The sequence below is a fragment of the Pogoniulus pusillus genome, chromosome 30 (genome assembly GCF_015220805.1).
Source record: "Pogoniulus pusillus isolate bPogPus1 chromosome 30, bPogPus1.pri, whole genome shotgun sequence".
Taxonomy (NCBI): Eukaryota; Metazoa; Chordata; class Aves; order Piciformes; family Lybiidae; genus Pogoniulus; species Pogoniulus pusillus.
Window position 1 is genome coordinate 16,803,399 of NC_087293.1, and position 26,813 is coordinate 16,830,211.

General features: G+C 47.1%; 3 protein-coding genes across 3 annotated transcripts in view; 2 read left to right on the forward strand and 1 right to left on the reverse strand.

The window, feature by feature from the left end:
• The window catches only part of CHCHD10 (coiled-coil-helix-coiled-coil-helix domain containing 10), a 123,308-nt gene that overhangs the window by 96,456 nt on the left and 39 nt on the right, over positions 1–26,813 (reverse strand). The window lies entirely within an intron of this gene.
• Positions 1,752–10,455, forward strand: LOC135188664 (solute carrier family 2, facilitated glucose transporter member 11-like). The gene is made up of 12 exons (XM_064168232.1): positions 1,752–1,775; positions 3,925–4,023; positions 4,549–4,709; positions 5,550–5,674; positions 6,018–6,147; positions 6,283–6,431; positions 7,020–7,207; positions 8,238–8,348; positions 8,425–8,526; positions 9,525–9,600; positions 9,773–9,900; positions 10,249–10,455. The coding sequence occupies exons 1-12, from the start codon at positions 1,752–1,754 to the stop codon at positions 10,453–10,455; spliced, it is 1,500 nt and encodes a 499-aa protein (XP_064024302.1).
• On the forward strand, positions 14,910–25,616 carry LOC135188665 (solute carrier family 2, facilitated glucose transporter member 11-like). The gene is made up of 12 exons (XM_064168233.1): positions 14,910–14,933; positions 15,649–15,747; positions 16,200–16,360; positions 18,499–18,623; positions 20,455–20,584; positions 21,158–21,306; positions 22,359–22,549; positions 22,695–22,805; positions 23,771–23,872; positions 24,013–24,088; positions 24,891–25,018; positions 25,349–25,616. The coding sequence occupies exons 1-12, from the start codon at positions 14,910–14,912 to the stop codon at positions 25,553–25,555; spliced, it is 1,503 nt and encodes a 500-aa protein (XP_064024303.1). The 3' UTR covers positions 25,556–25,616.

The window sequence follows — 26,813 nt, forward strand, 5'->3', positions numbered from 1 at the left end:
GAAGGCTGCAGAGGGACTTTTCACATGGGTGTCTACCAGCAGTCATCCTCCCAGGCTGCACAAATCCAGTGTGCCAAACTTCAGGAGGCCTCTTCTCCCAGATGCCTCCTACTGCTGCATCTCTGGTGGTTACTGATAAACCAGGCAGTCCATGATTAACCTGCCAAAATTAACGTTTGTGTGAGCTTTTAACTCTGTGCCAAGGCCTCTCTTTCTCACCCCTCTGCAACCAACATCTGAAATCATGCTGACTACTCATTCCTCCTCTGTTTTACACAAAGGCAGAGATCAAACAAGTGAGCTAAGCCTTTATGGTTTAGCTTTCTTGTCTTTGTACTACTACTTCAGTGTCATTGCTGTACTTAACACCCTGAAGAAGAAGGTGGAAATTTGGGTGCCAGCAAGCCTTGCTTATTTCAGCACAGGTCCCATATGCTAGGTAAGGTCAAAAACAGCCTTGATGCTTGCAGACTGCAAAAGGAAACAAAGGAAACATTTGTTCTCTGGTACTGAAACATATCAGAATATGCCTTCACAGGCACAAGTTCCATCACCTTAGAAACCTGAGAGCAGTCAACAGTCAATAGGTCATCACAACACAATGTGGACATGGATCTGATGGACAGGGTCCAGTGGAAGGCCACAAAGATGATCAGGGAGCTGGAACACCTCTGCTATGAGGACAGGCTGAGGTTGCTGGGGGGGGTTCAGCCTGGAGAAGGCTCCAGGAACACCTAATAGAGGCTTCCCAGTACCTGAGGAGGGTTACCAGAATGCTGCAGAAGGATTGTTTCCAAAGACCTGCAGTGATAGGACCAAGGGAAATGTCTTTGAATTAGAGAATAAGAGATTTAGATTGGATGTTAGGAACAAGTCCTGCACCAGGAGGGTGCTGGAACACTGCAGAGGTTGCCCAGAAAGGTAGCTGAGGCCTCATCCCTGCAGATATTTAAAGTGAGGCTGGACAAGGCTGTGAGCAACCTGCTCCAGTGGAGGATGCCCCTGCTGAGTGCAGGGGGCTGGACTGGATGCCCTTTGGAGGTCCCTTCCAATCCATTCTATGATTCTGACTCTATGATTCCAAATGTAGAGGTTTCACTTAGGAACTGTTCTATGTCTTAAGTGTCTTCTATAGTTCTAGTCTCTGTGATTTTGCTATCCCAAATCTAGTTGGGAATTTGGGATTATAATGAACTCAGTGTCTCACATTAAACCCAGAAGAAACCACCAAGTCTCTGTTTTTCATCTAATAAATAATGCTTATTTAGTGTGTAAATAATGCCAATGAATCCCAGAGAGAGCACACTTCACCTGATGATAAATCACAGTCCCCAACCCTCCTAGCAGGTGCTTTGTGCAGCTTCTGGCAGGTACACTCCTCACTCTGAACTGTAGGAATGCAACACTTTACTCTTCCTGGAAAACTTTTCAGATATTTTTTTTTGCCTGAACTGTTCTCCTTTCCCTTTCCAAATCCCTGGGTGCCTTAAGGTGCAAAACTTCCTCTGTTTTGAAATGTCTCCCCCTGGGGACTGGACTAGATACAATTATTTCCTGAAATATTTAATCCAGCAGTGTTAACTTTGGCCAGTTGAAGTAAATGTGAGTGAGTGAAGATGAAAGAGTCAAAATTTAACTCTGCTCCCCGGAGCCAAATGCCCACTGCAGTACCAGCAGGCAGGAGACAGAGACACAGAAGCCTGTGATGACAAAGCCACATCACACAGTGGACCGGCAGCCCCCAGCCAGACATGCCCAGCTTCCTAGCAGACCTGGTAAGTACCTGCTGGGGCATCCTAATCTGTGACCTTTTTGTGCACTGTTATGTTGAGAGAAAACCAAATCAGTATCTCAGCCAAAGCAGCAAAGCTCCTACTCACCAGAAGCCCCTCAGAAGTGGTTCTGCAGATGTTTGAGCCTCGAGTGCTCTGCCTCAAGTGCTCTGCCATCCACACTTTCATCAACACATTGACCTTTCTGAGATGTTTTCATGGGCTGTAACTATTTGCTTAGCCTCAAGCACCAATTGCTTTGCTCACCTGCTGAAAAAGGAGCTTTCTTACACGAGGCACTAAGTATTTAGTGTAAGAGGTGGCAGCAGAGGTTTTGAAAGGCAGGGAACAGGACCGAGTGTTGACAGCTGTGGCATCTTGACAGAGATGTTTGTGGGAGCCTGCAACTTTTATATCCTGATTATGGTTGAGTCTTGACCCCTCACACATCACTGAGGCAGCATTAAGTAGGACAATGTCTCTTTAAGGAAGAGCTCGCAGCTCCTGCTGGGCTCACTCAGGGAGGGGAACAAGGCAGAGCTCCTCTGAAAGGCTGGCAAGTTTTCATTCATTCAGGGCCTATTCACCATGCCCTGCTGCAAAGGCTGCTGCAGTGCAAATGCAACCCCTGGGCTGGTTGTGTATTTTCTGACCTGTAACTGACCAGCTCTGTGACTGACCAGCTCTGTGACTGACTAGATCTGTGACTGACTAGATCTGTGACTAACCAGCTCTGTAACTGACTAGATCTGTGACTGACTAGATCTGTGACTAACCAGCTCTGTAACTGACTAGATCTGTGACTAACTAGATGTGTAACTGACCATCTCTGTGACTGACCATCTCTGTGACTGACCAGCTCTGTAACTGACTAGATCTGTGACTAACTAGATGTGTAACTGACCAGATCTGTGACTCACCATCTCTGTGACTGACCAGCTCTGTGACTGACCAGCTCTGTGACTGACCAGCTCTGTGACTGACTAGATCTGTAACTGACCAGCTCTGTGACTGACCAGCTCTGTAACTGACCAGCTCTGTAACTGACCAGCTCTGTGACTGACCAGCTCTGTAACTGACCATCTCTGTGACTGACCAGCTCTGTGACTGACCAGCTCTGTAACTGACCAGCTCTGTGACTGACTAGATCTGTAACTGACCAGATCTGTGACTGACCAGCTCCGTAACTGACCAGCTCTGTAACTGACCAGCTCTGTGACTGACTAGATCTGTAACTGACCAGATCTGTGACTGACCAGCTCCGTAACTGACCAGCTCTGTAACTGACTAGATCTGTAACTGACCAGCTCTGTGACTGACCAGCTCTGTGGCTGACCAGCTCTGTGACTGACCAGCTCTGTGACTGACTAGATGTGTAACTGATCAGCTCTGTAACTGACCAGCTCTGTAACTGAGCAGTTCTGTTCCCAAAGCTCCCAAGAGGTTAAGAGGAGCAATGCTGCTAGAGACGGGCCGGAGGGGCAATAAGACTAAAGAAGACACCAATCTCCTACAGCACAGCCTAGCAGAACCAACCCAGAAAGGAAATTCTGTGCCTGCTTCCTCCTCTGCAGCTATGTACTAAAGCAAGGATTTTCAAAGGCTGCCCCACAGCCAGACCCCAGAGTGACAAGCCCTGCTCCAAGCACTAGCAGCTTCCTTTTCCCACCCATTTCAGTGTTCTTTTTACAAATTATTATTAGAAGTTTATGTTTCTGTTTCAGGAGCCTTTACTACAAAATTTGAATGGAGGGATGACTGCACACTATTCCAGGGCCTGAAAGGTAGCACAGCAGCTGCTTTCTCAGATAAGATAGGAAAGGTCTGGGTCACTCCTGTGGGCACAGGTCTGAGCTGCAGCTAGCATGGTCACCGTCAAGATTGAGGGAGGAAAGTAAGACCTGCCTCCTCAAACCCACCCTCACAAGTATTGGCCCTGGATGACCTTCAGCTCACTACTCTGTGGGTTGGTTACCCATGAGAAGAAGGAAATGCAAAGGCTTCCACAGCATAAGGCTGGATGGAGGGACCCTTCAGAGCAGAGCAGGCAGAGGCAGCATGCCTATCTGCAAACCCCTTGAGCAAATTGAGAATGCATTCCAAGAGCAGACTGATGCAGCTGTGAAGCAAAGACTTTGTTCTCCCTCTGCAGGTGCAGTACCGAGGGCTCTTTCAGATGATTGTTGTCCTGGGGATCGGGGGAACATTCCAGAATGGCTTTCAGATTTCTACCATCACCTACATGTCTCAGGTAGGCAAAGAGCACATGGCACAAAGCTTAAGGGTGGCACTGAGCCCACGTTGCTGCCTGAGGATGCTTCTTTGTGGCAGTCAGCAAGGGTTCAAGCACAGTGCTCTTGTCTCACGGTTCTGTCCCATTGCACACTGCCCTGTGAAGCACAACATGTCCAAGTGTTGAGAACAGAAGAAAAGAGAGGCCTGCAACTTGTTCTCAGATGCATACTGGCTGCAGTGGCATCTTGTCTCCCCTGCAGCACCTGTGCCTGCTTCAGTGTGCTCATTTGACACTACCCTTCACCACAAGCCTGTTCCACAGCTCCTCAGATTTCAAGGGCAAAAATCCAAAGCTTAAACCCCTGTTATGGCAAAATGAATGCCTCATACTATGTCACACTGCATCTGTTAGCCAAGGCAGGCTTGGAGTCTATCTGAGACAGTGACTGAGGCTGAACAAACGCAATTATGTCCCAGTATGATAGAAGAGCTGCACTGGAGTCACTGCTGCTGCTAACAGAAACTCTTCTGTCCATCTCAGCACGTTAAGGCTTTCATTAACCAGACCTGGCTCGAGCGATATGGACACCCCATCCACCAGGACAACCTCCTCTTCCTGTGGTCTATGACTGTCTCCATCTTTGGTATAGGAGGGCTCTTGGGTTCCTCAGGAAGCAGATACCTGACAGTCAAGTATGGCAAGTACGTTTGTTCAAAACAGTTTGCCAGCTGAATCTTAGCTTAAGGAAATTGCAGATGAGGTTTTCAATATGAGACACTTTCAAGCTTAGTCATGACTATAATGCAGCCAGGTTAGCCTCGGTGTCAACAGCTTTTGCTGCTGCTTGCCCTTGTCCTGTGGCACAGGCTAATCAGCTGTGGTGCCAGCCTCTCACACCAGGTGCAGTTACTCAGGTTGGGAGGAAAGACAGTCCCCAGTTGAAGACTGAGTGGGTTTCTTGGGGGTGCCACTCAAAAATACAGCAGCACTGAGACACTGGCAAGCTATGTATGTGCTTCATCATACTTTTTCCAAGCACAGAAAAGCTTTAAGACTTTCCTCCACTGCAACACCCAGAATTGTTCCCAAACTCCCAGGTCCAACACTGTGATCCCAGAGTACCCAGTGCCAGCTGTGTGGAAGGGCTGATTTAGCCCTGGATTACTGTGGTGGTTGGTGAGGGTAAGAAAATGAGGGTTTGGTGGCTTAGGTTGGTTGGGGGGAAGGTTTGGGGGAATTGTCAGGTACCTTGCATCTGTATTAGCTCTTAAGGATTCATGTATGCTGTATCTTTTCCTGCACATCAGTAAATACAACTTTTCTGTATTCCAATTCAGCAAGAGCATTACTATTTTACTGCCCTTTTTCCTTTAAATGATCTAAGTTAAATGATTAAGTGTTGTGCTCTCTACAACAATCACAGATGTATAATGTCACAAAACCAGCAAGACAGTTTCACCCAAGATAGCCTCCATGCTGGCAGCTCCAGTGCCATTCCCTTTTGATTTCCAGGAAATCTTTTTCCTTCCTTGTGTTTTCAGAAAGAAAAGTCTCATGTGCAACAACCTGCTCATGATAGTGGCAGCATCCATCATGGGCCTCAGTAAAGCAGCTCAGTCCTTCGAGATGATTCTAATTGGACGCTTCATGTGTGGAGTAAGTGCAGGTAAAAGATTTCTCCCGCAGGTCAGAAGGCTCTCCCCAGATCTTACATCTTTATTCAAAGTAAATGAGAAGCCTCCACTAAGAAAATAAAGCACCTACACCCCAAAGGGAAAGCTGTACATTTCCTGAGAGCAGGGGATTGCACTGTGAAAAAACAAAACAAAACCAAAAGACAGGACCCAGCTACTTCTGCAGAAGGAGTCAGAAAGTCTACTGATGAAAATAAATCTCAGTTGTGAGCTGAGGCATGAGAAATAATTTCGTGCATGAGGCTTAATTATTTCCATGCAACTGTGCTTCCACTGGTTATGAATGTCATCTTCTCTCTCACATCTCACCTCAAGGTCTTTGTGTCCCTCTACATCACCAATACACTGGGGAGATTTCCCCCAGGAAGCTGCGTGGACTTGCAAACTCTACCTGCTCTTGCTTTTGGACGCTGGGAAAAGTCATGGGGCAAATTTCAGGACAAAGGTATAACTGAGCTGATTTCATTTCTGGATCCCCTCTCCCTTTAGATTCTTCCTCTGCTTTCCCATATTTAACTTTCTCTCCTCAAAACCGATGCAATGAACTTTCTTTCCTGTACACATACTTTATCACCACCAGGGAGCTGCTGGGCAGTCAGTCCCTCTGGCCCCTGCTGATGGCATCCTGTGGACTTCCAGCACTGGTCCAGATGGTCACTCTGCCTTTCTTCCCTGAGTCCCCACCATATCTCCTCATGCATAAAGGAGACCAGGAAGGCTGCAAAAAAGGTAACCAAGGGCTCCAGGTTTCTGTTACTCACTTGGCTTTCAACTGGCTTCCTCATATGGAAAATGATGAGCAGGACAAAATTTACCCTTGCTCCTACCTAAGATGACTCTGCGAATACCTTCTGAGTATATTTTGGTCATTGTCCCCACACAGAACATGAAATTGCTACTCACTACTGTATTACAAAAGCTTTTGCATTCAGCTGGCACCACCTGAGCCGTCAGTCTGGTGCTGAGTGATAGGTGAGAGGTGGCTGTTTGCAGAGCAAAGCTCCACAGGGCACCCCTCAGCTCAGGCTGTGGCTGTGCACTCTGCTCTTATCCCCAGAGGAGAAGGGAGAAAAGTGGACCAGTGAGCTGGGAGTCAGCATGCACCTCACTAGGCCCTTCTGTCAGAACAGGTCCCTCTGTGCAGGAGGTGATCTGAGCTCTGGAACAACCTAGAGGCCATCTCTGCCTCAGCCCACAGCCAGAGACCATGCATGCTGTGCTGCCAGACACTTGCAGCACCTACTGAACAAACTGCTTAGGCACCAAGCAACAAAGCTGAAATAACATGGCAGGTCTCACTCTCTTTCTCCTCTACAGCCATGAGGAAGCTTTGGGGAGAAGGCCATCACCAAGCAGACATTGATGACATCATGAAAGAGAAGGCAACAATGAAAAACACCAAGATCTTGAGTGTCCTGGAACTAATGAGAGAACCAGCTATGCGCTGGCAGCTGTACATGATAGTTATTCTGACCACCACAATTCAGCTCTGTGGCATCAATGCAGTTGAGTGCATTTCCCCCTTAAAGCCTTCAAACACTTACTGGCAACCTTAACTGAGACATCACTGCTCCCAGGAGCTCCCTCCATTGTTATCAGGCTCAGGCCACAACTTGCTGCTTACTAGCTCTCCTACAGCAGAAGCAGCAATCAGCAAAGCTTGGCCATTCTCTACATGCAAGATCCCTTTGCGCTGCTGCTAAGAGCTCCTTGCTGGAGTTTCCTCCTTCAGGAGTTAGGCCACTTTTGGAAGCCATCACAAGGCCTCAGAATGGACTCTTTACAAATGAGCCCACTCTCAGCAAAAGCCACAATGTACTTCTAGATTCCTGCTCTCTGCCACTGCTTCTCTTTGCCCCCAGGCTCTCAGCACCCTGGGATGTTTGGGTGGCAGTACCCTCAATCCACCTTTAAAGCTAACCAAGGAGCATGCTCACTGCTCTGCCAGCTTCTGTAGCTCTCCTTTTCTTCCTCGGAGGGGCACTTTTCTGCGATCAGTTTTGACACCACAGTTTGCAATTGCCTGCATGATTCTTCTACCTCTAACATCACAATGAAGCAACGTGTGTAAAAGAAATAAACAGCTGGGTGTAATCCAGCTTAGGCTGGAATCTATCATCTCAGTATATCTCCACAGAGATACTTGAGAAGATGTTTGCTTTGCCCCCTCATGACTCCATAACCTCTGCTCTCCTTTCCTGAGAAAGAAGAGTTTACCCTACAAAGATGTTTCCAGCTGGACTCCAGAACTGTTTCTGAAGGCACCTAAATCAGAACTCTGCCAACCTAATCACACTGCAGCAGCTGGAGGTCCTTCCATCTCAGCATTTTCTCTGTTATCAAAGTAACTAATTAATTAGCTTTTACAATGTTTTTGTCTGCCAAGAAAGTGAATGCTACCCAAAAAAATCACAGCTCCCTCCAAAGCTGCAGAGCAAGCTCCTTGGTTAGCAGCTCCTCTGCAGGGCAGTGTCTGGCAGGTATCTGGCAGGTATCAGCTCTTTTCTCCTCTGAGTGGTTGATGTTTTCTTCCAGATTTACTTTTATGCTTTTGAAGTCCTCCAGGCAGCTGGCTTTGAGGAGAGCATGATCTCCTACATGACCCTCGCTATTGGGCTCTCTGAACTCGTAGCTGCTGTGGTCTGCGTAAGTCTCACTGCTATGGGAACGGGGCACACCCTGCTCCCCTGGCACTGACACCAGTGCCATTTCTGTCCTTCAGAGCTCCATCATTGAACGCCTGGGCAGGAAAGTGCTCCTGAGAGGAGGCTATTTGATCATGGGCTCACTGCTTGCTGGCATCACCGTGACTCTCTCTCTACAGGTAAGGAAACTCTTCTCACGGCAGGTTTCTCTCTCCCTTCTGTTGGTAAGCTCTGCTCACAGGCAGGACCATGCTGCTAAGAGAAAAGTGAGGCTTGGAAGTGCCAAAATTACTTTTGTGTCGCCCTCTGGGATATTCATATCCTAAAGTTCAAAGTCACCTATACATAGCATAAACCCTCTTGTGCTCCTGTCTTCCTTTCCACATAATCCCAGCACATAAAACGCTGGGAGGCTACCACTGATTCCGATGTCATCAGACTGCAAACACCAAGCACTGGCCACAGAGATCGAAAGACAGTCCTAGGAAAACAGTCCTCAGACCCTTTGCATCAGTGAAGTAGAAATGTAACTTTGCCGCAGAAGACGCTGGCAACGCACATTTTTATCTCACAGTGTAGAGTTCACCTCTGGAAGTGTCACTGCAGCAGCTTCTTCAGAAGCAAGTCATTGGTCCAAGAGCAGCTCCACGGACACTGCTGTATAGCAGCTTGGAAGCAAGGTGGCAGCAAACTTCCATTTTCGTTTCATTCATGAAAAGTCACAAGCATAGACGGAAGAAATTCTTTCTTCAAGCATCAAGTCTTGTATCTTCTTGACTAAGATATAGGAAAGTTCTTTTTCAGTACCAGTCATTGAACCTATCACTTAACAAAAGTGAACAAAGGTGTTATCTGGCCCTCCCATATCTCTAAGGACTGGTGGGAAGCACAGGAAAGCAGGACAGGGTGCAAAAAGACTGTTCAGACTCCCTTTAATTGAAGGCTTCCAAGCTTGACAACTGCTCTGCACTAGCAAACCTGCTTCTGTGCTCACCTAACAAAAAGCTCACTGCTCTGTCCACCAGGAAAAGCACTCACATTGCTCACATTTCTCTGCCAGCCCCTCCACACTGCTCATCTTCTCTTAAGGTGGCAGCGTTGGAAAAGAACCAGCATTTCTCACCTATGGTTAGCAGCAGATTTCACTCAGAGGTTGTTTGGTTCGTTTGTTTCCCAGGAGTGGTATTTCTGGATGCCATACTGCAGCCTTTGTCTGATCATCTTGTTTGCAGTTGTCTTTGCAATTGGGCCAGGTGAGTACTCAAAAATACGAAGGCATTGACTCACGGGAGTTTATCCATATGGCTAGGAAAACACTGCCTAATACTGAACAACCTTTAGCAGAGTTAAAGTCATTTAACTTAAGGCTCGAGCCAAACCTCCAAGCTGAACACATCAGCAGTTCTTACTCTTCTTTCCCTCCAGCTGGTGCCACAGTTGCCATTAGGGTTGAAATTTTCCAGCTCTCCAGCAGACCTTCTGCCTTTGTGATCAGCTCAGTTATCAACTGGGTGGGCATCTTTGTGATCGGAACAACCTTCCCCTTCATTGTGGTGAGTGACTGTCCCTGGGACACTCCCCAGAGCCACGAAGCTCAAGCTGGCTGTGAGAGCAGGAACAGCAGCAGGAGACGACAACGCCATGTCAGTGCAGACTGGCCTTGGCACCTGCTGTCCTCAGCCCACTTTGCAACCGAAGGGCCCCGATTTAATAGGCTGAAATGTAAAGGTATTTAATACCTGGTTTAAAGGTATTTAATTCAGCCTGAAATAGTTGTGAGAAATGCAAAGAAACTAGCAAATTCAAAGCACTTTGGGACCCAGCTACAAAAATCGTGCAAGAAAATGACAGGAGAAAAGAAAAGCTCATCTTGCTCTTTCTCCCTTTGCTCGTCCCTGCAGGAAAGACTCAAGCACTTCTGCTTCCTCATCTTTATGGGGGTGCTTTTCACTTCAGGGATCATTATCCACTTGTTCCTCCCGGAAACAAAAGGAAAATCAATCATGGAAATCACAGAAGAATTCCATAAGCTAAACTTTAAAAAGAAGCCTATTCCAACAGCGATGAAGCGCATCGCAGAGGATTACACCTTCTGCACCAGGCTTTGACTGCTCCTAAGGAGGAGTGAGGCTCTCTTCAAAGGAAGGAATAAAGGCCTTTGTCAGTTTCTGACCAGTGAGTCAGTCCAAACGGGCTGTCGGCTTTCACATCTGTCACTTGCAAGGCTCCCACTTTGCCAAACCAGCACCTTTCCCAAGCGCACCACTCTGGGCAGGTTAGACGAGGGGCAGTGGCTGACACTAACAGGGCAGACTCCTGTCAACTGGCAACGTTTTGGCTTAACTTGCTGATGTGTAAATCTCTTCTTAACAGAGCAACTAATACACACTGAAACCACATGTAGAATTTACAGACACTCTGCTGACTACAAAGGGCAGAACTGTGATCTCCCCTCTCTCTATGATTTCAGAGTGTGTTTTTACAACTCTGAAAGGGGAATGGTGAAGTTCTTGGCTTGCTCTCTCTGGCTAAGGTTCAATTCATAACAGATGAAAGAAAAAATTTGGTGGAACAGGAGAGTAATTCTTTGTTTCTCTAGACTCAAGTGAACAATCCAACCTTGCCAGGTTCCCATGCACAGCACCATGCTGTTCTCCTGTTGTATCTAGCTTGAGAAACTTGAACTCTTTTGGACTGAAGCTTTCCACATCAGCAGCCTTCCTTGCTTCGATGTCACTTTTTTCCTAAAAAAAATGAGCCATCTGACTCTATGCTCAGACTTGTTCATGAAAAGGTATGGGGGAAAAGCTCCTGTAGAGATCTTCTCAAGGAATAATGCCTTGCAGTGGTACGACAGCTAAAGGACTCGTGGGTGGAATCCACCGAACAGCAGGAGCAACTGGAGTCGTTTCAGATCTTCTGTGACATCTTGCCCACCTCCACCACCACCTTGAGTCTGTAGCTCCACTTCCAGGATCAGAGTGCCCAGAAATACCTTGTGGGCTTGACCCATATAGCAATTTAGCTGCTGCTGTCCTTTCTGTGACTTTCAGCTACTTGGACCCAACCTATCCTGAAAGAGCACAGCAGAGTGGAACTCCTGGCTGCAGCAGAATGCCTCTTGCTTTGCACTTTCTTCTAGAAGCACCTGCACAGCAGCTTGCAGTGTGCAGAGCAGACTGTGAGCAGAGCTCAGGCACATTCCAGCTCTTGGACACACGCAGGGCTTCTGCCTAGGGTGGATTTTTCTATGGAGACTAAGAAGTGGTCACATACACTTTTATTTCAGGGATGTGCAGTCAGTGCAGACTCTTAAGTTAGCACTCGCTGCAGGTGTAGATGCTGATGGAGAGGTGCAGAGATGACTGTTAACTATTCTGTGTCTTGAATATTTTGTCGGGCCCACAGCTGGATGAGATTTACAGTAAAAGTGGGAATCATCATCCTGATGTAAGGAACTTCTAAGGAGCTCAGGGAAGCATTTCTAACGACAGTTTATGATTTCATTTACAGTCTCTCACAGTTTTGCCAGTTTTTGCACACATGGAGTGTGCACAAAGATAAGAAAACGAAGAACAGATTAAAACATATCAGATGCAGGTTCAGTGTGAGGTACCATTCCCAAGGACCTCTGTTGTAGGAATGGATCTATGACAGAGCTCACTTACTGCAGGCTTTCAAACGGTGAACGATTTTCAAGACAATCAGAGCTCCTAATTCTTCTTCCTGCTACATCTAGTTAAAGGTAACCAGAATTTGTGAGCCTTATAGGATGGAGTGATCTTGTAAAAGGTCTGATTTCACCAGAAACTTGGGATTTGATATGTTGTTGTGGAACTTCTTTTTTCTTTAGAAAGTGTCTAATATTCTGCATATTTCCCTCTACTAATACGAGGCTCAGACAGTCCTAGTAGCAATGCAGTGCTATTAGGAGGGACATGAACAAAGCTAAGGCTCACAGTGGAGCACACTACACAAATGAAAATGCAATCCCTAGACTTGCACAGTAAAATAAGTGGGGTCATCTCTGATATTGCTTTGACTGGCATATTTACTGCAACTCAAATGAGGTTATTCAAAATATGGATTCAATTGTTCATCCTAACTGCAGCTTAAGCATAATAAAAATGGCAGATTGCCTTGTAACAAAACTTCTAGCCTCCAAAAATCTTTCTTTCCCATATCAGGATTTCCCACAGGGAGAGCTGACTAGCAAAAAGTTACTGGTGTGCATACAGAATCAGAGAATGGTAGGGGTGGAAAGGACCTCTGGAGATCATCTGTCCTGATCCCCCTAGTAGTACAGGTTCACCCACATCCGTCTGCACAGGAAAGTGTCCAGGCAGGTTTTGAAAGTCTCCGGAGAAGGAGACTCCACAAGCCCTCTGTGCAGCCTGTTCCAGGACTCTGGCACCTTCACAGGAAAGAAGTTTCTCCTTAAGTTCAAGTGAAAGCTCCTGTGTTCTGGTTCATACCGGCTGCCCCTCGTCCTAGCACTGGCCACCACTGAGAAGAGCCCAGTCCCATTCTCATGACCTCCACCCCTTAGATATTTATATGCATTGCTAAGACCTCAGTCTGCTCTTCCCCAGTAAGACCTCAGTCTGCTCTTCTCCAGGCTAAAGAGCCCCAGGTCTCTCAGTATCTCCTCGTAAGAAAGATGCTTCAGTCCCCTCAACACCTCTGTGGCCCTCTGTTGGACTCTTTCCAGGAGTGCCCTGTCCCTGTTGAACTGGGGAGCCCAGAACTAGACATAATACTCCAGGCGTGACCTCTCCCTTCCATACCCTTCCATGAGTAGGATTTTTGACTCTTCCTGCCTCTAGTATTGAGGGGACAACTGCCATATGAAAGGGAAAGCTCAACTGTTTGCAAACCCAGATGATTCTTTCCTAACTCATCATTCTGGAAACATCCTTTATTCCTTTAGGACAACACCTGAGGTCTTGGAAACGCAAGCAGGTGGCCTAAAGAGGCATTGCTAGAGTGACTCTCTGGTGAGCCACTTCTCCCATCTCAGTTATTCATTAGATGTTATTAGGAGAGCCTTTCCCATAAGATCCTCAGCAGGAAGGCAGCAGATGCCCTATGGAACATTAATGTGACAACGAAGCGGAACAGTTAGTTGGAGCACAGGTCAACCTTCGCCTGTGCTCAGTGGAGCGGGAGCTGTGTTCTGGCAAGAGCATGGTCAAAGGATGAAACAGCAAAAGGTATGGTTCAAATATACATGGGAGGAGACAAAGAGGGCAGTCACTCTCAGGGTTTGGAAATGCTACATGTGTATTTGCTTCCAGAGACATCAGCTGGCAGGTGAGATGTATGTCAAATACTGACTCTAACTGAGGCAGATATAAGCACTTAATAACTGCAGCAGTGAACTTCTGTCAGCCAGACACCAAAAACACAGACCTGGTTCTGGGCTGTGTGAGGGAAGGCCTAGCACAGCTTTGCATATCTGTGTCACAGGTGACTGAAATCCCAAAGTGGAAGACTAAATGACCTGATGTTGTGAGATTTACTGCTTCAACCTCAACCATGGCTGAAGGGTACCGGAGAGACACCTGCTAACTGCTCGTGGGCTATGAAACTGCACTTCTAACACAGGGGCCTCAGCACCATGGAGCTACTGAATGCACAGAAGCAGTATAGTAAATGCAAAAGACATCATGCATCTAAAAAACCCTTTATGATTTCTTCATCCTCCTCTTCTTTGGCGGAAGTGCAAATGGCAAATAACTAAGCCATTTATCAACTTAATACATACTAACCCCTCTTAATTGTGAAATAGATGAAGTTGAAGCCTGAGACTTCTGTCTGAAGGAAGAGACACCAATCCAGCTATGGAGGTTCCAATACAGATTCAAAGCAATCTTTTGTTCATCACAGACAGAGAAGTAAATACACTGACTGATGGAGATGCCAGACAAAACTGCCTGTGGTTGAACCTTTCTCCGTTAGAAAAGGAAAATCAGCTACAACTAAATACTTAGCTGGTCAGGCCTGGTGTGGCACTGTAGAATTCAGTTTGCTCCCCACTCTGAAATGATGGAGCATTCCAGTTCCTTTAACTAATCATTAAGTTACAACGTGGTCTAGTTGCCATCGCACAGACAGAGAATTGCTCCTTCCTATCATATATCAAAGTCCTATAGTTCACTGTCCAAGCCCCATCTAAGATTCCCTGCAGACAACTTTGTCTTTGTTTCTCAGTCTATAAAGAAAATGAAGCAAATTGTGATTATTGGAATCCTGTTTAAAACTGATGCATCTCTTCCTTAACCCCCAGCACAAGACAGAGCTCAGAAAGGCTCCCTGCAAGCAAAACCATCTCTTGTTTACTTAGGCTTGACACAAGCATTGGTTGAAATATTTAATCCAACAGTTCTAAACTTTGTTCAACAGTTGAAATATGTGCAATTAACTCAAACCCCCTTCAAGTAAAATTTAACTCCAACAGCAAGGGACTAGTTCACTGCCACTGCTGTTGCATAATGCCAGCACTTGGTTCTCCTGGTAGGTACTGGCCAGTCAGCAACAGAAACCAGCTCTGTCCCAGGAGATGGCCACTTTCTTCTCCGACCTGGTGAGTAGCTGCTCCTTCCCTTTTTGTCAGGGCCCTGACTTACAGAAGACAAAACTAGCATAATACTAAAGAGCCAGATTCCTTACAAATTGCAAGCTCTCTTGGTACAGAGACAACCTTTCTCTCCTGCATTTAAACATCACTGAGAGAAGTGGGGCTTGGAACCATCAAAATCATGACTGGCTCAAACAGTTATGGATCCTTCCTAGGATGCAGACACCAGGACTAGATGTAGTATTTGAGGTGGAGTCTCACCAGAGCAAAGGGGCAAAATCCCTTCTCTTGCCCTGCTGGCCCAGCACACAATTTGCCTTCTGGGCTGCGAGGGCACTGCTGGCTCATGGGGAGCTTCTCATCAAACACCATCCCAAGTCTTTTCTTCAGAGCTACTCTCAGCCCACTATGTACCCGACCTGGATTTGTGCCAACCTGTCAACCCTGCAAGCACCCAGTGAGAGCTGTGCCAGTGGGAACAGCTCTAAACCCTTTTCCCTTCCAAGCAAAGTGGTGAGCTATCACCCTTGCACTAGCACCTAGCCTTCCTGGGGCACGGCAGCTGATGACTGCATTGCAGCAGCAGGTCAGAGGGAATCAGGAAAAATGCTTAAGTTCAAGAGGCATTCAAGTGGACAAAAGGGAAGGACAAGCCTGGCTGCTATGTCTCTGTCCCTGCACAAATGAGCAGCTGATAGAGCATTTCATTTCTGTTTTGCAGGTTCAGTTCAGAGGACTATTTCAAATGATCTTAGTGCTAGGAATTGGCGGCAGTTTCCCATATGGATTCCACATTTCTGTCATCAACTACCCTTCTGTGGTAAGCAGCCCTCTCTTTCAGCTTGGAAACACAAAATGGTGAGCCTGAGTTCCCCATAAGCCTCAAATTCATCAAGCTTTCAGCTAATACATCTCTGCCTTTTCTTTGGCTATCAGTAACATCCCATAGGGAGAGAACTGTTTCTCCTTTATAGAACAGGATGGCATCCTCTGTTTTAAAAGTTGCCACCTCCAAAGGAAGGCAGAAAATGTGCTTGCAGTGTGCCTCTCAGGGCAGAAAATGTGCTTGCAGTCTACCTCTCAGAAGCCTACTGGCTGATAGAAACGTGAAGATTTTGCAATGTGATCTTTGCTAACTTGAAAGTTAGAAGATAAGAAGGTTAGTCTCAGAAGAAGTGTAATATTAGAGCCACAGGCTAGATCTGAAGTACAGCAGCTAAATAATGTGAAGGGATCTTTTTATCCAGGCAAATCTCATTTTACTTTTTTCAGCACATCAGAAAGTTTATTAATGAAACCTGGATAGAGAGACACGGCTCTCCCCTCCACCCCGAGACAATCATGCTGTTGTGGTCCTTCATTGTGTCTGTTTATGGGATAGGAGGACTCCTGGGGAGCCTCTGCTGTGGCTACCTGACTACAAAATACAGGAAGTAAGTGTTTCTTGTACCAGTCCAAAAGCACAGGCACATTGCAAGTCTAACTGAAGGCAGCTGATTTGGTCTGCTAGCACATCCACCACCTCCAAGTAGCAATCAGTACTGTATGGTATCTGCCCTGCCCACTGAACATACAGATACACTCTGCAGAGCCAGCATTCACCATCACATCATGGGATCTGTGCCTCTGGCAGTGTCTGGGGAGTCCCTGTCCCACGTTCTCTTCAAGAGCTGCTGTGACTCTTGTAAAGATCTCACAAGCTTTACACCCCACCAAAAAGTACCTGTGTGTCTTGTACTGTAATGCTTTATACACAGCTACCCTAAACCACCTGGGAACCACTCCATGGAAGACACCCTTAGGAGCCAAAGAAGAGCCAGATTTCCATTTAAATACCCTGTTGCCTCTGGGGCAATGACTTCATATCAAACACTCAGCTCTAATCTAACAGAAGTGTGAAGAGAATAACAAAAATAACAAATTGCTTGTAACTGCCAAACCCCAGCACCAAACCCGATTCTGCAAGAGACATCTCTGTCCTTGACAAGACACTTTACTGAAAGTCACTTCCAAACTATCTTTCCCACTGGCTGGAGAAAGGATTCCTCACCAGTCTGGTCTGTTCTCAGTGTCTTGTGTGTAACACCACTGATTTCATTTACAGAGGAATTGGCAAACATATCTACTTGGTGTGACCCACTAAAAGATCTGCTCCACAACCCACTGATCCCTCATATGGGATCTCAACAAACCATCTTAGCCTGCCTGCAATTGTGTCCTTTCCTCTCAGGTAAGTGCCCCCAAGAAATTTCTTGTGGGACACTGCCTCATCCCACACTCAGAGGCTCAGAGGGTCTCCCAAGAGTGGAAACAAGCTCAGGCACTTCTCCCACGGGTTGTTCAATTAATGATAACCTAACTGCTGAATCACAGCCTTCTGTGAAGCCCTCGTGCACATGAGAGGACGCTTGTCTAGGAAGCATCACGGTAAAACAACTGACTGCAAAAGATGTCAGGGCTGGCAACACACCAGCTCACAATTCACACCAAGTGTCTTTAAGAACTCCTCCTTCCATGTCAGCTCACAGCCACTCAGCCAAGAGTGTCTCTGATATGAGCCCTTCTAGAGTGGGAGCCACAGGCTCATTAAGTCCGGGGAAGAATCTGACATTTTCGGACTTGATATGGGCCTGTGCAGCCTGACCTAGGGAGGTGTCCCTGCTGCCTGCAGGGGGGTTGGACAAGATGCCCTTTGAGGGTCCCTTCCAGCCCAATGCAACCTGTGAAATTAATGAGGCATTCTAGCAATTTAACAACCTTGTTGACAAGCTGGGCCAGTTGAGCTCCTTCAGCACTGCAAATTCTGACAGAGTGTTCCGATGATTTAAATGCTAAGTTAAAAAGTATCACAGTATCACAGTATCACCAAGGTTGGAAGAGACCTCACAGATCATCAAGTCCAACCCTTTACCACAGTGCCCAAGGCTAGACCATGGCACCAAGTGCCACATCCAACCTTGCCTTGAACTGCCCCAGGGATGACGACTCCACCACCTCCCCGGGCAGCCCATTCCAGTGTCCAATGACTCTCTCAGTGAAGAACTTTCTCCTCACCTCGAGCCGAAATTTCCCCTGGCGCAGCCTGAGGCTGTGTCCTCTTGTTCTGGAGCTGGCCACCTGAGAGAAGAGAGCAACCTCCTCCTGGCCACAACCACCCCTCAGGTAGTTGTAGACAGCAATAAGGTCACCCCTGAGCCTCCTCTTCTCCAGGCTAAACAACCCCAGCTCCCTCAGCCTCACCTCGTAGGGCTGTGCTCAAGGCCTCTCACCAGCCTCGTCGCCCTTCTCTGGACACGCTCAAGCATCTCAGTGTCCTTCCTAAACTGGGGGAACAGGTAAAACCTAAAGGCTCCTGAAATGCTAAGGAATCACTTTGGTTATCCAAAGGCAAAATTATTTCAGCCATTCCTCAAAAAAGCAGGCATGGCTGCAGCATGCTTCCTGTCACAGCCAGGTCAGGCAGAAGAGTGCAAAGAGATTGCCAAGAGCTTCTCATTTTACACTAAATTCTCAAGGGATTGGTTTGGTTTTCAAACCTTGTTTTGTGTGTTTGTTTGTTTGTTTGTTTCAGAAAAAAGTGCCAGATGGGCACCAACCTGATCATGCTGGTAGCTGCACTGCTCATGGCCTTCAGCAAGACAGCCAAATCCTTCGAGATGATTTTGGTGGGACGCTTCCTGTACGGCATTGGAGCAGGTAGGTGCTCATGTCACATCCTTGCTGTGCCAGGGCTGCCTCCACGGGCACTGCCAGCCTTGGAGAACGGCTGTGGCCATTTCAGCTGACTTCTAGCTCAGACATAAAAACATCCGGGACAGAGAAACTTAGAAGTAGAAGCTCTGAGTGGAGAGGTGAACAATCTAGGGATAGGCCATAGAATGGCAACAATGGATAAGTTAATATCATTGCATTGGAGCAACTTTATGGTCTGGAAGCACAGCTTGGACCTTTCCCTGGCTGCTGCTGCTGTTTTGGCTGCACCTGCTGCTATCTTCCCCCACCGCTGTTTTGACTGCTGCTGCTTTTGCTGCTTTGCTGCTGCTTGACCCCTTTCCCATCTTGTTAAGGTTAGTGTATTTCTCTAGTAGTTTATTCTCCTTATACTGTTATATTTAAGCTGTAAGAAATACCATTTCATTTTTCCCTGACTTTCCAAAAATCCATGTTGTAGTGAGTTTATTCTACCTGGGGAGGCATCCACCCTAGCCCAGGACAATGAGTGTTAATGCAAATCACATGCTGGGCACCTCAGAAAGTGAAAGGTGTCATCCCCTTTGCAAGAAACAGAAGAGCAAATGCAAGCAATGTAAGAATGACAGAATGGCAGAATCACAGACACGTCCAGGTTGCAGAGCCCCTCAGGAGCACCAAGTCCAACCTAGAACCCTACTCTACAAGATTCACCTTAAACCATAGCCCCAAGCACCACATCCAAACCACCCTGAAATGCACTTAGGGTGAGTGACTCCACCACCTCCCTGGAGAGCTCATTCCAGTCCCTGACCACTCTCTCCAGGAAAACCTTTTTCAGAATGTCCAATCTAAACCTTGAGGCCATCATCCCTTGTTCTGTCTCCAATTACCTGTGAGAAGAGCCCAGCAGCAGCCTCTCCACAATGTCCCTTCAGGCAGCTGTAGACAGCAATGAGGTCTCCCAGGCAGAAAGGGACCTGGGGGTGCTGGTAGATAGTAGCTGAACACGAGCCAGAAGTGTGCCCAGCTGGGTGAGAGAGACATTGGCATCCTGGGCTGGCTCAGGAGCAGTGTGGCCAGTAGGACAAGGGAGGTTATTCTGCCCCTGTGCTCAGCACTGCTCAGGCCACACCTTGAGTGCTGTGTCCAGTTCTGGGCTCCTCAATTCAAGAGAGATGTTGAGGTGATGGAAGGTGCCCAGAGAAGGGCAGCAAGGCTGGGGAGGGGCCTGGAGCACAGCCCTGGGAGGAGAGGCTGAGGGAGCTGGGGGTGTGCAGCCTGCAGCAGAGGAGGCTCAGGGCAGAGTTCATTGCTGTCTGCAGCTGCCTGCAGGGAGGCTGTAGCCAGGTGGGGTTGGGCTCTGTCTCTTCTGCCAGGCAACCAGCAACAGAAAAAGGGGACACAGCCTCAAGTTGTGCCAGGGGAGTTCTAGTCTGGGTGTCAGGAGGAAGTTGTTGGCAGAGAGAGTGATTGGCATTGGAATGGGCTGCCCAGGGAGGTGGTGGAGTTTCTGTCCCTAGAGGCATTCAAGAACCGACTGGATGAGGCACTTGGTGCCATGGTCTGGTTGATTGGCCAGGGCTGGGTGCTAGCCTGGACTGGCTGAGCTTGAAGGTCTCTTCCAACCTGGTTGATTCTATGATTCATCCTCACACTAACCATCCCCAGCTCCCTCAGTTGCTCCTCATAAGATTTATTGTCTAGGCCCTTCCCCAGCTATGTCACCCTCCTCTGGACCCGCTCCAGCATCTCCACATCTCTCTTAAGAGGGTGAGGCAGCAAGTGAAGCTTTTCTCAATATTTTAACAGTCATTTACCCTCTCCTGTGTTCAAGGTTTTTCTCTCAACATACATCCTCAGTATGTAGGAGAGATTTCACCCAAGAGGCTGCGTGGATTCACCAACTCCACCGTTGCTGTTTTTCTGACCCTGGGGAAGCTCACAGGACAGGTTGTTGGCCTGCGGTAAACACTTCACTCTTTCTACCAGCTTACACTGAGAGTAGGAGAAATCTTCCTGCAGTCTTGCCCTCTCACCTTGGCACTGGCTGAGAAACCCTCTCACTTTCCTCAAAGCAGACCTTAGCTTATGCCAGAAGAAAAGTTTGGATGATATTTGAGGCAAACAAGTAGTTTTAAAGACAGTAGACAGAAAAGTACTGATGAGAATCTGATTTCTTCTTATGCCCACACCCTTGCTGCCAGGGGGCTTCCCCTTAAAAATGTACTCTACTCATGTGGAATGTCTTAGCACGGGGTTTTGATTCTGTGGTCAAAGCAGTGGTCAGATGAGTCTCCCCTGCTCTCCAGACAACATCCTGGACCCAAATGATCTTTAGAAAGCTTTTCAAAATAAGTCCTTCTGAATTGTCAGGAAAAAAAACAGCCAAAATCGTGAAATTTGCCAAATGATTGATTCAGGTTTGGGCTCCACTGCACCCTTGGGTGGAATGTGAGCAATCTTCATCACTCAGAAGAGACTTCCTGGAGATTCATTCCATTATTTCAGCATGATTTTGTTTCACATACACTTTTCAGGGAGATTTTAGGAAGCGAAGCTTTGTGGCCATGGTTGTTAGCATCTAGTGGACTTTCAGCAGTGGTTCAACTGGTTACCCTCCCATTTTTCCCTGATTCACCATCCTACCTCCTGATACAGAAGGGTAATGAGGAAGCCTGCAGGAAAGGTAGAGTGTCTGCTTTCCTCACTTACTTCACTTCACTTGGTGTGTTAGAGAGACAGCAGAACAGAGCTGCGCAGCACAGTGCAGTGCCCTGGAGGAGCAGCAGAGGCAGCTCTGGAGAACCAGCTGAGGTACCTACAGCCACAGAATCTTAGAATCATGGAATCACAGAATAGCCTGGGTTGGAAGGAACCTCCAAAGGTAATCTAATCCAACTCCCTCTGCAGTCAGCAGGAACATCCTCAACTACATCAGACTGCTCAGAGCTCTGTCACGCCTCACCTCGAATACCATTCACCCATTAGCCTTGTAATGCCAGGACGAGCAGGAATGGGTTTAAAGCAGCAGAGGGGAGATTCAATCTAGATGTTAGGAAATGCCTCTTTAGAGTGAGGATGGTGAGACACTGGAACAGGTTGCCCAGGGAGGCTGTGAATGCTCTCTCCCTGGAGCTGTTCAAAGCCAGGTTGGATGAGGCCTTGAGCAACCTGTTCTAGTGGGAGGTGTCCCTGGCTATGGCAGGGGGTTGGAACTGGCTGAGCTCTGAGCTCCCTTCCAACCTAAACCATTCTATGACATCTCCAGGGATGGGACTACAACCACCTCCCTGGGCAACCTGTTCCCATGTTCCACAACTCTCATGGTAAAGAACTTGTTACGTCTGCATGAACCTGGGGCCTCACTCTCACTGATTTAATCAGTTAAGACAAGAAAGATGCATAAATAGTAGCACATCTAACAGTTCCTGCTCCGGTGAGAACTACTTTATAGGACATGGTATAGGCAGTTCATTATTTAAGATATAAAACATCCTAAAATGTTTACTTGGTTTATAATAAAGTTAACTTAACATTAGAAAGTTATGCTAACCTGACAACCAGAGAGAGAAAATTCTTCCAGCTGCCTGCTGCCCCAGACCCACGCAGAGGGCAGCAGCAAATAGCACCAACACCACCACCCACAGCAATGGACAGGCAGACTGAAGGTTTTAACGTGACCACTTGTGATGGAGCTACACTAGTAGAATAACCCAGTCCCCTCTTTCTCCCCAACAGCCATCAGGAAGCTCTGGGGGGAAGGAGATCATCAAGCAGAAATTGATGACATTATGAAGGAGAAGGCTGCTGCACTGACGGGCACTAAAGCCTTGCGTGTGCTGGAAGTGCTGAAAGAGCGATCCTTGCGCTGGCAGCTTTACATTCTGCTGACTCTCATGACCACCTTGCAGCTCTGTGGGATCAACGCAGTTGAGTGCCCTCTTTGTCCCCAGAACAAGAGACAGCTCTAGGCAGTGCTACTAACCCCTCTCAGTTCATGTTAGTGCACCAGCTTAGAACTGTCACAAGTGCAGGCCTCTTGTCACAGGTGCATCTCCTCTCTGCCTTTTCCAGATATACTTCTATTCCTTTGAAGTATTCCACACAGCCAAGTTTGAGGAATACCTGATCCCATACGTGTCCCTGGGAATTGGGTTGTGTGAATGGTTATCCTCCATCCTGTGTGTAAGTCTTCTCTGGCTTAGTTGGGAAGCAAGATTTTAAATATTCAGCAACTGTACTTTTCCTCACTTATCACTGGGATGGGGGAAGATGTGCGCAACCTAGGACACAATGTCCTGCCTCTGAAAAGCACATGCAAGATGAAAGCCAGCTCTTCTCCCAAATTATTTGCCTGACTCTGTGTCTTTAGACCATTTTTGCTCTGTAAAATAACTTCCTGATGTAGTGGGTGAGGAATGTGTGCCTGTGTGCACGATTTGATAGATACCAGCACATGAGGAAAGGAACTGTCTGCCAACAGCCTAGAGCTGACTACCAAGCACAGCTCCGTTAACAGAATCATAGAAAGGTTTGGGTTGGAAGGGACCTCCAAAGGTCATCTAGTCCAGCCCCCCTGCACTCAGCAGGGACATCCTCCACTAGAGCAGGTTGCTCGGAGCCTTGTCCACCTTGACTTTGAATATCTCCAGGGATGGGGCCTCAGCTACCTCCCGGGGCACCCTGTGCCAGCATTCCACCAGCCTCATGCTAAAGAACATCCAATCTAATTATCCTCTTTAATTTGAAACCACTGCCCTCGTCCTATCACTGCAGGCCTTTGCAAACAGTCCCTCTGCAGATGTCTGTAGCCTCTTTCAGGTACTGGCAGACTGCTCTTAGCTCTTCCCAGAGACTTCTCTTCTCCAGGCTGAACAATCCCAGCCTGTCCTCATAGCTGAGGTGCTCCAGTCCCCTGATCATCTTTGTGGCCTTCCTGTGGACCCCTTTCATTGGGTTCAGGTCCTTCTTGTAATAATGAAGTAGCTTTGAAGAAGCTAATCAGATTAATTAAGAATTAAGAAGCTCTTGATTTATATTCCTTTCTAGCTATTGTTCAGATAAGTCTGCAGAGAACACATGGAGAGGGGAGGGATTATTTAACTGGAGAAGCGGGGTTCATGGGCTCACAGCCTGTGCTTTTATTCCAGAGCACCCTTATCGACCGCTTCGGGAGGAAGGTTCTGCTGCTGGGAGGATACACACTGATGTGTTCTGTGCTGGCACTCCTCACCATGACCCTGTCCCTGCAGGTAAAAAGGCACCAGCCTTCTGGCTGCTCACCCAGCACCAGCCCACCTTTCTGCTCTTGCCTTACAGCATGTGTACAAATGCTTGGCTGCTATTCCGTCATGTACCTAAGGCTTTGCTGTCACTGCTTTCTCACTCCTAGCATCAGTTTTTCTGGATGCATTACTTCAGTGTTATCCTGATCTTCCTATTTGTTGTCTTCTATGGAATTGGACCATGTAAGTACATCGATGGCAATACTGGAAGGAGATTTTCTATCATATTAGTCAGTGATGCAACTGGCAGAGGAAGAACAGCCTAGTCCCACAATAAAGCGTTCTGGGAATTAGAGAGGGAAAAGCAGATGTGTACAAGTGGGAGACAGAAAAAAACAGAGGCACCTCAAATTGTATTGCTGATCACAGGATCTAAATAATTTCAAACTATCTTCTCCAGGGGGGAGGGTTTGACACAGAAGTTTCTGCATCATTTTAAAGCACGCAGCTCAAAACAAGGATTCTAGGCACTGCCAGGTATATTACAGTCATCATCTTCACTGATTTTGAGAGTTAAACTTTAAGCCTACCAACACAGGAACTGGCCACAGAAGCCAAAAGGTGAGCTGGCTCTACAAATTCCTACACTAATAATGGCCACTGCTGCAATACAGAACTGGCACCAGAAAGAGGATTTCAGTAGGTATGAGAGAAACCTAAATGAATGTCTCAAGGCCTCAATGAACAGCTGTAGTCCCTTTCTGGAATCCAGGTCTTTCAGGCTCCTAGCAGAGACCGCCTGACAGCAGGCCACTGACTGAACCTCTGCCATTTTCTGACACTGCCCTTGTGAGGATCTTTAGCAGAAGCAAGGTGAACTCAGGAGCTAAGGAAACTTGCCTGGATGTGGTCCTGAGCACTCTGCTCTGGGTGAACCTGCTTTAGCAGGTGGGGCTGGGATAGATGGTCACGAGAGGTCCTTTCAAGCCCTCCCATTCTATGATTCTGTGAACCACTTAGACTTGGTTTGTGTTTTGCTTTTCAGCTGGAGCCACCGTATCTGTGATGGTTGAAATCTTCAGCCAGTCATTCAGACCATCAGCCTTTATGATTGTTGGCTGCATCAACTGGACAGGACTGTTTGTACTTGGGATGATTTTTCCTGCGATTGTTGTAAGTGACTCTAACTGGATCCACCTCTCCAGGCCAATTAGCTTCCGAATGTTGACTAGGGAGAAAAATGACAGCAATAAATTGCACCAACAGCCAAAACGCAGAGCTCTGTCCAAATACCAAACCTGCTCAAGAAGCCCAGGGCCTGTTGCAGGAGCAGCAATTGGATCAAATGTGGCCAGTGGAAGTTCCTGGTTTGATACCAGTCCTGGTTTGTGTGTTGAGCACACCTTTGGTTTTTAATTACTAAGAGACAGACTTACTCAAGAGCAGGGAAATAAAAACTAAGATTCCTATTTTCCTTAGAGTCTCTCCCATTTCTGCCTGCAGGACAACCTTGGAGCCTTCTGCTTCCTCATCTTTGTGGGAATTCTTGCTTTATCAGCACTTGTCATCTACCTGTATCTCCCCGAGACCAAGGGGAAGTCAATCATGGAAATAAAAGCAGAGTTCAACAAGCTGAACTTTGGGAAGAGAGACATCTCAGCCACTGAAAATAACCTTCCTAAGGAACAGTTGTTCTGCACCAAGCTCTGAATGCTCAGAGGAGAAATTTGCATCTCTTAGAAAAGACAGGAAGCAATGCTGCAATGGAACTGAAAAGCAAAGATTAAAACCAGGCTGCAAGCTCTTCTGTCTCTTACTCTTGGGTTTTTGTTTTGTTTTTTTTTAATATAGATACAAATTTCCTTATTTTACAGTTTCAGTTCTTGATGGCATCTAAATGTTCCACAGGAAATTTCACCTCTTGTTTGAAGATTGTTTTTTGGTCTATCAACCCTCCTCCTTTCTACTCTAATCTAAATGAGATCATTTAAAAAGGCAAAGCAAGGGAAGATTAAGAGGGTTAAATGATCATCAGTCATAAGGCTGGGGAAACACTCAAATCTGGAACATCCACCTAGCAGGCTGAGAGAGAATAGGTGATTTGCTAAGGATTCAAAGCTTAGCACAGTAAATCACAGAATCACAGCATGTTAGGAGCTGGAAGCAACCTCCAAAGATCATCCAGTCCAAACCCCCTGCCAGAGCAGAAGCACCTAGGGCAGGTCACACAGGAACACTTCCAGGTGGGTTTTGAATGCCTCCAGAGGAGATTCCACAGCCTTAGGACATCATTGAGAAGAGGCTTAGGAAGTAATTAGGAAATCATCAGGGAAAAGGGTTCCAGCCATGGTAACAGAAAAAAATATTGATAGCGAAATTGTACTGTGCAACAATCATTCTGGAGATGTGATGGAAATGTCAGTGGAGAACATCCTAGTAAGTCTAGGCAGGGAGAAGGACCTGCCACACAGAGATATCCTTGCATGCAGAAGAACTAAAATGGCTGCTATAAAATAAGCTGCATTCCCAGGAGTATCTGTGGTGTCTAAGGACCTGATTTCCAGCCTGCTACACCAACTTCTGGGAATTACATCAGATGTTTTCAGAGAAGAAAGAGTTTGGTCTGGAAATGTTTTTCTTGTTATGTAAGCAAGCTGCAGAGAAGGAGTGGTTCTTGTACCCAGCAGGAAAAATAGGTTGTGAAGCTCACTGGAAATCCAGTCTAAGTTTTTCCAAGTGACCACTAGCAAGTCCAGTCTGATTTGTGACTAAATGCATTGGACCATGCCACATGGTAAGACCTCACCTGGAGTACCTCGTCTAGCCCTGGAGCCCTCAACACAGGAAGCACATGGACCTGATGGAGCAGGTCTATATAAGGGCCATGAAAACAATCAGGGGGCTTGGGCACCTCTCCTACAGGACAGGCTGAGGGATCTAGAGAGAATTTAGAACAGCCTTCCACTAC

Coding starts and splice junctions, on each gene's coding strand:
- LOC135188665 (XM_064168233.1), top strand. CDS start 14,910: ATGGCCACTTTCTTCTCCGACCTG. Junction 15,748..16,199: donor TCATCAACTACCCTTCTGTG/GTAAGCAGCCCT, acceptor TACTTTTTTCAG/CACATCAGAAAGTTTATTAA. Junction 20,585..21,157: donor GGACAGGTTGTTGGCCTGCG/GTAAACACTTCA, acceptor TACACTTTTCAG/GGAGATTTTAGGAAGCGAAG.
- LOC135188664 (XM_064168232.1), top strand. CDS start 1,752: ATGCCCAGCTTCCTAGCAGACCTG. Junction 6,148..6,282: donor GGGCAAATTTCAGGACAAAG/GTATAACTGAGC, acceptor TATCACCACCAG/GGAGCTGCTGGGCAGTCAGT. Junction 8,349..8,424: donor TCGTAGCTGCTGTGGTCTGC/GTAAGTCTCACT, acceptor TCTGTCCTTCAG/AGCTCCATCATTGAACGCCT.